The 12,264-nt window shown below is 44.7% G+C and overlaps 1 protein-coding gene across 1 annotated transcript in view; it reads left to right on the forward strand.

Moving 5' to 3' along the window:
- Positions 1-12,264, forward strand: part of LOC139268670 (KN motif and ankyrin repeat domain-containing protein 1-like) — a 141,270-nt gene that overhangs the window by 92,237 nt on the left and 36,769 nt on the right. Inside the window, exons 2-3 of the mRNA XM_070887206.1 lie at positions 55-146; positions 1,455-3,686. Of these exons, the coding sequence (XP_070743307.1) occupies positions 113-146; positions 1,455-3,686 (2,266 nt within the window). The 5' untranslated portion in view covers positions 55-112. The remainder of the gene's footprint in view (positions 1-54; positions 147-1,454; positions 3,687-12,264) is intronic.

A 12,264-nucleotide genomic window follows, 5' to 3' on the forward strand; every position in this document is an offset into this window, starting at 1 on the left:
AAACAGATAAATATTTGAAAGATTAAAATTTTACTCTTCCACTTTTGTTTATAGCTCAGTCAGTTTGATTCATTTCTTCATCGTGCTTTATTTTGCTAACAAAGGGGACAGAATGTCAGAAGCGCTTCAGTCCACACATCATCCAGGTAGGAATATTTATTTTGCAATGTTTAGTTAAGATCAGTTTCAAGGGCTTCCCCCCAGTGCCTGAGTGAGTAAATGCACCAGTTGAGTCGTACAAGCCGTCTGGTGGGGTGGGTGGCTTGGGGGGCGGGGGCGGGGGGGAGGGAGGGAGGGGGGTGTATACCTCGGGAGCTTACTATCAACAAGGGCAGACATCGATGACGAGGTCCGCCTCCAGTGTGCCAGCGCAGCCTTCGGTTGCCTGAGGAAGAGAGTGTTTGAAGACCAGGACCCCAAATCTGGCACCAAGCTATGGTCTACAGGGCAGTAGTGACACCCGCCCTCCTATATGGCTCAGAGACGTGGACCATATACAGTAGACACCTCAAAGCGCTGGAGAAGTACCACCAGCACTGCCTCTGCAAGATCCTGAAATTCCACTGGGAGGATAAATGCACCAACGTCAGTGTTCTCGATCAGGCTAACACCCCCAATATTGAAGCACTGACCACACTTGACCAGCTCCGTTGGGCAGGCCACATCGTCCGTATGCCCGACACGAGACTCCCAAAGCAAGTGCTCTGCTCGGAACTCCTACACGGCAAGCGAGCCCCAGGTGGGCAGAGGAAACGTTTCAAGGACACTCGCAAAGCCTCTTTGATAAAGTGCAACATCCCCACCGACACCTGGGAATCCCTGGCCCAAGACCACCCAGAGTGGAAGAAGAGCATCCGGGAGGGCATTGAGCACCTCGAGTCTCGTCGCTGAGAGCATGCAGAAAACAAACGCAGACAGCGGAAGGAGCATGCGACAAACCAGACTCCCCACCCACCCTTCCTTCAACCGCTGTCTGTCCCACCTGTGACAGAGACTGTAATTCCTGTATTGGACTGTACAGTCACCTGAGAACTCACTTTTAGAGTGGAAGCAAGTTTTCCTCGATTTCGAGGGACTGCCTATGATGATAATGTATGGGATGGGTGGGGGGAGGGGCATGGGGGGTGGAGTTGGAGTTGGGGGGGTGTAGAGGGTTTGGGTGTATAGGGGGTTTGGGGGGTGGGGATATTATATGTAAACTTTATTCCAATATTAGCTGCTATGTATTGTACTTGTTACTTAAATAGCAGTCTAAGTTTCAATTCATTTGTGTGCATTTGTTTTATTGAACTAATAAAAACAGCAAATATTTAGAAAGTTGTACAGGTTGAATGTAATTCTATACTGATATCTTATGACGGCTTTCATGAGACAGAATTAACTGGATTTACATGTATGCATTGTGAAGTGCAAATCTTTGCTAGTTAAGAGTAATTTTCTTAATTGTTTTGAAGCCAACATCAAGTTGTCTGAGATGTGCACCAGTGCAGACAGAAGGAAGCAGTCTCCATATTCTGTGGAAACCCCTTATGGCTTCCACCTGGACCTGGACTTTCTGAAGTATGTGGATGACATAGAGAAAGGAAATACCATTAGGAAGGTTTACATTCACAAGAAATCTAAACAACCAAAATATAGCACATTGCCAAAAAATTTCAGTGTCCCCGATACTCGGTTCCCCTCGGCTGAATCTCGTTCCTGCAGGAACTGTGGAGATAAGTGGACAACGACTTCTTCCTGGGCACCTAGCAATAGATGTAAAGTGGCCAATAGCCAAGAATTATTTAAAAGTTCTCCATGTGACATAGGCCCAGTGTTATCACAACCCAACATGCATGATTGCAAATCTGTAAAGACTTTATCTGACGCCAAGGAAAGGTTGGAGGAGAATGGGAAATCTGTTCAAAGATGGGTAAAACCTCCTTTTCTTAGGGCAGCCAGCATGCCAGTTGCTTTCAAGGAATTGAGTTTAGAAGAACAACATCAGACCCTTTCCTCACCCCAGCAGAAATTAAAGTACTTGGAAAATGATGTCTTCGGTACACCTAGTGATCCGGTTGTCCAGGAGAACTCTGCCACCTCAGAAGCAACGCCACAGTTGAATCTGACACCAGCCCAGATCCATCAGATACAGCGACAAATTAGCATTGGCCAAGATAGAACCAAAGAGATGGAAGAACAAGTAAAAACTATTTCTGAACTTAAACAGCAAATATTTGTGTTGCAGGAAGAAAAAAAACAGCTCAATATTCAAATGAAAAATCAGCAGAGCACAGTGCAGAATACAAGTCATGTTATGGATAAAACTGAGTGTGTCAATGCAGGGAGTCAGTGTAATTCAGCAACAGCAACAATTGGCTCTGAAATGGAAGAAGGGCAGGTGCCATTTTCAAGCATAAGTCCATCCTCTGAATTCCTTCTGTCAGATGACAAGTTTGAACATGAAAAAACAACAGAACTTGATTATCAAAATGAATTTGCTTCAAATTTTACTGTAAGTGAAAACAAGAAATTTGATTCCATTCCCCATAAGGAATTACTTCAGAATTCTTATGCTGTAGGAGACAGTGAACACCGAATGAAGGATGTAGGTGTTCGAATTACTGAAGAGAAGTTGGGGTTAGTACTTGTGGTACACCCCAGCAAAGAGAGACTTACTATTGAAGAATTAAGAACCACAGACACCATATTGGAGAAGCAGCTTGAAAGTGGAACGCGAGAACATAAGCTGGAGCAGTACAGTAGAGTGTCTGGTGCTAGTAAGGCTAGCATTTGCCCAAAGACACTACAAGGTGACCCATCTATACATTTGGAAAGGAAACATGCACAAGACCAATCTGAGATCCGGATGACAAGTAATCAGCTCAGAGATGGAAGTATTCATGGCTCTACTGAGCCGAAACTTAGCGTCACAGAACCAAGTGAACCAAAGGAAAGGTGTGTACGTGACATTACATCAGACCTGCGACCATCCACCCAGTCAGTAGGTTCTGGAGATTGCACTGTAAATGTAATAGTCACAACATTAAAAGAGACGCGAAGTTTTGGGGTTAATACAGATCACATCACTGTCAATGGTGCGAACATTATGGCAGCAGTTGAAACAAACGACAAAGCAATGGAGGCTGCAGTCAGGGTGTGCAGCAAAGCTATTGAGACTGAGCATGCACCATCCTTGCAATGCATCTCTCATATAATCACTGAGTCTAACAGAGTGAATGAAGAAGTAGAACACATTGGAGTAAGAGATGACAATACAGACAGTAACTCTGACAATCTAAACAATAAAACCAGGTCTGCGGATGGTACCAGTGCTGTGATAGAAAATGCGAAAGAATGTTCAGTTATTGTACAGAGTCAACACAGTGCATGTGAAAAGGAAGAAGATTCCCAAAATTCACATTCCCAAGATGTGACTTTGGATGCTTTTCTGCAGCCTGAATCCCAGTTAATTTCAACAAAGCCTGAGCTAGGGCAGTGTATTAAAAAGATTGAGGATCTTTTATGCAAACAACAATCTTTTTTGGAGCAAAATTATCCTGAATTGGCACAGAACTTTAAGAAACTTTGTTCTAGTATTGGGTCCCTCAGTAGTCAACTGATGAACTCTCTTCAACCATTGTCCTCATCGCATTCCACACTTAACCAATCGGAAGAGAACTCTCCTGGAAATGAATGCGAGCCAGGTAAGCCCACTAATACAAAATGGCATAATTAATATTTACTTTTACCTCAGAATCAGCAGTTTAAGAAAACTCTCTAGTTTTCTTCCTGTTTACTGCTCTTCTTTCCTAAGGTGGTCTCGTTCCATGGGCGCCTGTAATACTCTGGTCCCACACCTCAACTGACTATTTTTGATGTGTGAGCCGAGATGCTGAATGTTGCTAGGTTGTTTGACCATGAGAAGCATCGCAGCTGAGCCTGATCCTCTCATTGCATGCCACCCACAGATGTTAATTTTCTAGCAAGGGTCACTATTTAGCAACCACAGGCTGATTTTCCACTCGCAGGCCAAGGAAGCTGAGAATAATTGTCCCATCCCTACCGTCTAATCTACATCTGCTTAATCAGTACCCAAAAAAGAAAGTTGGTGGTAAAAAGAAGCAGTGGAAAATGCTGCATAACTGTTTCAGATGCCGATGAATGTATATCTAAGGGAACAGATGAATAACCTACTGACAGTCAATTAAAATGAAAAAGTTATCATTCATCTGAAATTACAATTAACTGGCAATAGCAGTGGGAATTATTCAAGAATTCAAAGGCTCACATAGTATCTGGTTGGAAGATGCACAGCCTTAAAATAAATAGATTTTGAGTTGGATTTTCTGGTGTGGTTTTTTTCAGTTGTACTTTAAAGACTCATCAGTTTTGTATGTTTCAGACCTTTCAAAAAACACAGTTATGAGTCATCACTCAATCAAACATACAAAAGAGAAGGATAAGAGTGGACCAACTGGTCAATCAAGCCCACCATCCCAGCACGTTGAAAGCTACATCCACCACCTACACCCACCATCAATCCTTCCCTTCCCACTCTTGAAATTTTCTGGGAGACATAAAAATAAGGGAATACACTCTGGGAAATTCCTGGTAACCCCCAAGACAGTGCAGCAAGCTCCAGGAGACTGCAGCAACTCGTCAATGATTCCAGCTACCCCTCACCTACCTTCCATAACTGGAGATGTCCCTGACTCTTGGGAAATCATTCAGCTCCCTTTCAAAGGACAGCTGTGAATTCATACTTCCTGCAGGTTTTAATGATCAATTCTAGAAGGCAATGATTCTTTCTAAAAGGCAATACTACCTGGCATCTAATCTAACTCTTTTGCTTTCATATTTTATGCTGATGTCCCCTCATTCTTCCATTCTTGTATCTAACTCCACCTAGACATAATCTATTCACTTCCTCATTTTAAAACCCTCAATCATATCACCGCAAAGTCTATACGCCACAATAAAAAAAGCCCCAGTTCCCTGGGGCTATCCTCATAGCTAAGAGCCCAAATACTAGGAATCATTCTGTTTGTCCTGCTCTGGACTTTCTCCACGACCTTGATGTCACCTAACGTGTGAGAGGACCAAAAGTGGACACATTATTCTAAATGCTACAGTACCAAGGCCACTTTTGGAGAGCACTCTTGCTTGTATTAAGTTAACACCCTGATTCGCTATTCTCTCTTCTATCTCCTGACTGCATATACTCCACAAATTGGAGAAAAATGTTTATGAAGGTTATGAAGAACAAGATGCTGACAGGCGGGGATAACATTAGATAGAAATGGACTGTGAGCACAGAGCTGAAGGGCTCCAGACAAGACTCAAGTGAATCTAGACGTTAGAAGAATTTCCCCCCTATAGAATATTGGGTCCGTGGAACAAGATTCTGAAGAGGATTGACAGGGTAGATGCTGAGAGATTGTTTCCCCTGGCTGGAGCCTCTAGAACTAAGGGGCAGAGTCTCAGGATTAGGGGTCGGTCAAATAAGACAGAGTTGAGGAGGAATTTCCTCACTCAGAGGGGTGTGAATCTTTGGAATTCTCTGTTCCAGAGAGCTGTGGTTGCTGGGTCTCTGAATATATTCAAGGCTGAGATCCATAGATTTTTTTACTCTAGGGGAATCAAGGGATATGGAGATCGGGTGGGAAAGTGGAGTTGAGGACAATGATCAGTCATCATCATCATAGGCAGTCCCTCGAATCGAGGATGACTTGCTTCCTCGTCAAAAAGTTCTCCGGTGTTTCAATGATGGACCTAAGATTCCAGGTCCGAACTAAATCTTGAAGGGTGGGAGATGCCTGTGCTTGGATTTTTTTTAACGTGTGGTGACCGTTGCACACCAGCCACCACACGGGCTTCACAGAGCTAGGTCTTGGTCCAGTAGCAAAGATTAACCAAAACGACTGGAGACCAGCTCTGCTGCACGGACCTAGTGCGCACACATATCGCAGTGTGGGCTGGCCCGTGCTGCCCCTGGGCCCTCGCCTCTTTTGGGCTCCGAACTCACGCCTCTCCTGGGCTCCGTTCACGTCCCTCTACAATCTCTCGCTGCTTCTTCGCCCTGACCTTGCCGCTCCTGCTGTACCTGCCCACGTTCCAATCACCAACCTGGACCATGATGACGTCACTCTTCACTGCCGTTGCTCTCCTGCTCCAGCACGTGCTGCTCCCTGGAGTGGTAGCCGCCACGCTGTTCCTTCCGCTCCCTGGCCTGCTCCGATGGTGCTCGCAGGCCGGGGGCCGCACTGACATGATATTATTGAATGGTAGAGCAGGCTCAAGGGGCTGTATAACCTATTCCTGCTCCTAATTCTTATGTTCTTATGTAAATTCCCAGCAAAAGAAAGAAAGAAAGACTTGCATTTCTATAGCGCCCTTCATGACTAGAGTCTCAAAAGCGCTTTACAGCCAATGAAGTACTTTTGAAGTGTAGTCACTCTCATTGTTATAATGTTGTTTAAGGCTCAGAAATGCCCTGCGCTTGCAATCTATTAGCTCTTGGATCTCATGATCATTCTCATCAAACCAGTCCTGGTGTTTGCTGGTTGAGTGACCGAGCATCTCTTTTCAGGCACTGGTTATGGAGGCCTGGAGGGCAGACCAAGTTCTGTGGGCATTCTGCGTCTCGGGGTCGTCAAGGCATGCCATGTGGGAAACTATAGTTGAAACTGAGATAATTAACAAGGAACTGGATCAACATATGGTTGGAAGTGGAATTAGGGCCTTAGTCCTAAATTGAGTTGTGGAAATGTGAAGATCAATCAACATTGTGAACGTCTACTTGATTACCTTTGGGGGTCATGGAAATTTTTGCAGAACTTTTTCTCATGAATGATGAGGCAGGGCACACAACATGATCTGTGGAAGGAAAGGAATTGATGAGCCAAATGACCCATTCTTGTTCCTTTTTTTCCCAATGAATCACAGGATGATTATTGTAATATACTTTTGTTGGTTACCTGCATTGTAGCCCAGATGAGCATTGTTAGTGACTGGTAAGTTAGCCAACACTTTCCAATTACTGACAGAACCAAACCACTTATTACATAGTATCCAACAATAAAAGTGCCAAGGATAATAAAGTGCTAAGTTGCATGTGTGCAGGTGTATATTATCGCAATGCATTGGGAGGATAGCTCTTATTTATATAACACCTTATGGCCTCGAGGCATCCCAAAGCTCAAGAATGACTTCTGTTATGTAGACATAGACATACTGTTGTTATGTAGACAAGTATGGCAGTCAATTTATAAGAAAAAAAGAAGGAAAGACTTGGATTTATATAGCGCCTTTCACGACCACCAGACATCTCAAAGTGCTTTACAGCCAATGAAGTACTTTTGGAGTGTAGTCACTGTTGTAAAGTGGGAAACACGGCAGCCAATTTGAGCACAAGCAAGCTCCCACAAACAGCAATGGGGAACTTTTTGGTGGGGTTTTTTCAGGTTTTGTTTCTCCCCAGGGCTCTCTTAGAGCACTCTGAGGCCGGCTGTTTAGTCAGCAAAATTGGACAGCTGGGCCCTGAGTGTGGGCCGAGCACTAAGGGAGGTGTTGTACACCTCTCTTAGGGCAATAGGCCAGCTTAGCATGCGAAAATCCCGAGCTAAAGTGCCAGCCTCGGAGCGCTTTAAGAGAGCCCTGGAGAGAAAAAAACCTGAAAAAAACATTCCCAAAAAATACCTGACGCCACCATTACATAAATTGCAAAAAAAATAAACTAAGAAACAATCACACTTACCTGAGGTCGACATTACTTACCTCTCTGCAGAGGGATTGATACAGTTCTCTGCAGCCACGACCAGGAGTTCCGAAGGTTGTGTTGCTTGCCGCCAGGGTTAAAGACATCTCCTCACAGTTAGAGAAGAACTTGGAGTGGGAAGAGGGCGATCCAGTTGTCGTGGTCCATGTAGGAACCAATGACATAGGTAGAACTACGAATGAGGTTCTGCTGAGAGAGTTTGATGAGTTGGGATCCATATTAAAAAGCAGAACCTCAAAGGTCATAATCTCTGGATTGTTACCTGAGCAACGCGCCAATTGGCATAGGGATAAGCAGATTAGCAGGTTTAATGCGTGGCTCAAAGATTGATGTGGGAGGCAAGGGTTTTGCTTCGTGGGGCACTGGCACCCATACTGGGGAAAGAGGGAGCTGTTCCGTTGGGATGGGCTCCACTTAAACCGGGCTGGGACCAGTGTCCTGGGCAGTAGGCAGGGTTTAAAACTAATGAAGCGGGGGAGGTGGGAGGATTCAGGAAAGGGTACATTTAAAAGCAGCAAGAGAAATGTCAAGGTTCGAGAGCAGAATAAAGTTTTGGGTAAAAATAAGCAGAGTGGCTCAGGAAGGGACAGAGAGAGTAACAAAAGTAATAGGGCATCAGTGACTAAGGTGACATCAGGGAAAAATAGAAAGATATCAAAGCTGAAGGCACTATATCTGAATGTGCGAAGCATTCGCAACAAAATAGATGAATTAATAGCGCAGATAGAAATTAATAGGTTTGATCTAGTGGCCATTATGGAGATTTGGTTGCAAAGTGACCAAGGTTGGGAACTAAATATTCCAGGATATTTAACTTTTAGCAGAAATAGGCAAAATGGAAAAGGCAGAGGGGTATCCCTGATAATAAAGGATGGGATAAAGACAGAAGAGAGAAAGGATCTTAGCTCGGAAAATCAAGAAGTAGAATCAGTTTGGGTGGAGCTCAGAAACAGCAAGGGGCAGATCACATTGATGGGAGTTGTTTATAGGCCCCCAAACAGCAGTTGTAATGGAGGGCAGAGTATAACTCAGGAAATTAGAGGCACATGTAACAAGGGGAATACAGTAATCATGGGGGACTTTAATCTACATATAAACTGGTCAAACCAAATTTGCAGTAATAATATGGAGGACGAATTCATCGTTTTCTAGATCAGTATGTTGAGGAACCAACTAGGGAACAGGTTGTTTTAAAATTAGTATAGTGCAATTAGAAAGGGTTAATTAATAACCTTGTAGTGAAGGGGCCCTTGGGGAAGAGTGACCATAATATGATAGAATTTTATATTACGTTTGAAAGTGATTTAGTAAAATCCAAAACTAGGGTCTTAAATCTAAACAAAGCAATCTACGTAGATATGAGGGGCGAGTTGACTAAGGTAGATTGAGAAAATACATTAAAAGGCATGACGGTAGATGAGCAATGGCTAGCATTTAAAGAATTAATACATAATTTACAACAAATAGACATACCTTTAAGGCACAAAACCCCACAGGAAAAGCGGTCCAACCGTGGCTAGCAAAAGAAGTTAAAGATAGTATTAGACCAAAGAAAGAGGCTTATAATGTTGGCAAAAAGAGCAGTAAGCCTGAGGATGGGGAGGATTTTGGAATTCAGCAAAGGAGGACCAACAAATTGATCAAGAAAGGGAAAATAGAATATGAGAGAGACATAAAAACAGACTGTAAAAGCTTCTATAGGTATGTAAAAAGGAAAAGATTAGTGAAAGTAAATGTGGGCCCCTGACAGACTGAGACAGGAGAAATTATAATGGGGAATCAGGAAATGGCAGAGAAATAACACATTGGGCTGGATTTTCAGCTTTTAGGATTTTGGGGCATTAATGATGGTGGGACGGTCCTGATACCGCCTGGAAAAAGTTTGCTTCTCAGTAAGCAAAATTGGGCAGTTTGGCACTGAGTGTGAGGCGGAGCGATAAGAGAGGCGTTGCATACCTCTCTTAGGACGCTAGGCAGGCTGAGCATGTGAAAATCCAGAGCTAAACAGCTGGCCTGGGAGCGCGCTAAAAGAGGCCTGGGGAGGAAAAAAAACCCTGAAAAAACCCATCAAAAACATTCCCAACGTAGCCCATGCCACCGCAACATAAATTGCAAAAAAAATGAAAAAACAATCACACTAACCTGAGGTCGACATTATTTACCTCATTTCAGGCACTACAGTTTGGAACACCCATTTTCACAGGCGTTCCCAGAAAGGCGTTCTACGCAGTGCAACGGGTTGGGTGGGAGTCAAAAATCGATTCAGTGTTGCAAGCAGGGGCATTGCACATCGGCTCTCCTCTTCCGTGCGATAAAACTGAAAGCGGCCCGGAAAATCCCGGCGAGGCTTTGGGAGCTGGCCGCCTGCCCAGAGGAGCTCACCGCCGCCATTGAAAACAGAAGCGGCCAGGAGTGGAAAGTCCAGCCCAAATACTTTGTGTCTGTCTTCACGGAAGAAGACGCAAAAAACCTCCCGGGAATAGTAAAGAACCAAGGGTCTAGCGAGAATGAGGAACTGAAAGAAATTAGTGTTAGTAAAAAAAAGTACTGGAGAAATTAATGGTACTGAAAGCCGATAAATCCCCTGGACCTGACGGCCTACATCCGAGGGTTTTGAAAGAGGTGGCTACAGAGATAGTGGATGCATTTGTTGTCATCTTCCAAAATTCCATAGATTCTAGAACGGTTCCCGCAGATTAGCAGGTAGCTAATGTAACCCTGCTATTTAGGAAAGGAGGGAGAGAGAAAATGGTGAATTACAGACCAGTTAACCTGACATCAGTAATAGAGAAAATGCTAGAATGTATTATTAAAGACGTGGTAACAGGGCACTTAGAAAATAATAATAGGATTGGGCAGACTCAACACAGATTTATGAAAGGGAAATCATGTTTGACAAATCTGTTGGAGATTTTTGAGGTTGTAACGAATAGAATAGATAAGGGGGCACCAGTGGATGTCATGTATTTGGATTTTCAGAAGGCATTCGATAAGGTGCTACACAAGAGGGGGCCGAGTTTGGGGCGGGCTTACCGTTTCTTTAAGTTTTTCTCCGCCCCAATCCATGGAGCAGAAATCGGATTGTAATTCAGCTCCTGTTTTTTTTTGTGTGTCGGGGCGGATGTTGTGGTGGCTGCGGGGCGGAAGTGCCCTTACAGTGGGTCGGCCGCGCTGACCAGTCATTAGCGCCACGCTGGCGCATCACAACATCCCTCCTCTTCAGTTAAAGGGGAGGGACGCTGTGTACTCTGCAAAGTTTTTAGTTAGGTCCACTGGGCCACCAGGGAGGGTTTCGGCCGGGCCAGCTGCCTGGCACCCAAGAGGAGTGCCGGGCTGCCTATCGGCACCTGGCCAAACCTGTGGGCATAATTGTCGGCCCGACCTGGCAGCCAGCCGACAAAAAATAAAATGCAGTCGCCGGTAGCACGACCTCCCCTTTAAGGACGGACGCACCGCCCAGCCACAAATAGCTCCCTGCTGGTGAAAGCTGTCAGTAACACGGACTGGCGGCTCCCGTGGGGCAATTTTGCACGGGGTAATTTCCCGCGGGGCAGGGGTTCAGAAAGCGGGTCGCCGGCTGGTAAGGGCTCGGTGCATGCCTGGCGCAGCGGGAAAATGGTCGGTGTGGGTAACCCATTCCCGCTGCTTCCGGCCCAGGGGCAATTTCGGATGGGTCAGCCCATCAGTCTGTCTCTGGTCGGCAAGGTCTTTCCGTTCCATTCCCTCCTCTTAGAGGCGGTCATGGTGATTATAGAGGGGGGCAATTTCAGCCACAAGCTATTTAAACAAAATTAGGGCTCATGGGATTGGGGGTACATACTAGCATGGATTGAGGATTGGTTAACAGACAGAAAACAGAGAGTAGGAATAAACGGATCATTTTCAGGTTGGCAGACTAACTGGTGGGATACAGCAAGGATCAATACTTGAGCCTCAGCTATTCACAATCTATATCAATGATTTGGATGAAGGGACCAAATGTAATATATCCAAGTTTGATGATGATACAAAGCTACGTGGGAATGTAAATTGCGAGATGGATGCAAAGAGGCTTCAAGGGGAAATAAACAGGCTAAGTGAGTGGGCAAGAACATGACAAATGGAATATAATATGGAGAAATGTGAAATTATCCATTTTGGTAGGAAAAATAGAAAAGCAGAGTATTTTTTAAATGGTGAGAGATTGGGAAATGTTGGTGTTCAGAGGGATTTGGGTGTCATAGAAACATAGAAACATAGAAATTAGGTGCAGGAGTAGGCCGTTTGGCCCTTCGAGCCTGCACCACCATTCAATAAGTTCATGGCTGATCATTCAACCTCAGTACCCCTTTCCTGCTTTCTCTCCACACCCCTTGATCACTTTGGCCGTAAGGGCCATATCTAACTCCCTTTTGAATATATCTAACGAACTGGCCTCAACAACTTTCTGCGGTAGAGAATTCCACAGGTTAACGATTCTCTGAGTGAAGAAGTTTCTCCTCATCTCGGTCCTAAATGGCTTACCC

The sequence above is a fragment of the Pristiophorus japonicus genome, chromosome 8, assembly GCF_044704955.1.
Source record: "Pristiophorus japonicus isolate sPriJap1 chromosome 8, sPriJap1.hap1, whole genome shotgun sequence".
NCBI lineage: Eukaryota > Metazoa > Chordata > Chondrichthyes > Pristiophoridae > Pristiophorus > Pristiophorus japonicus.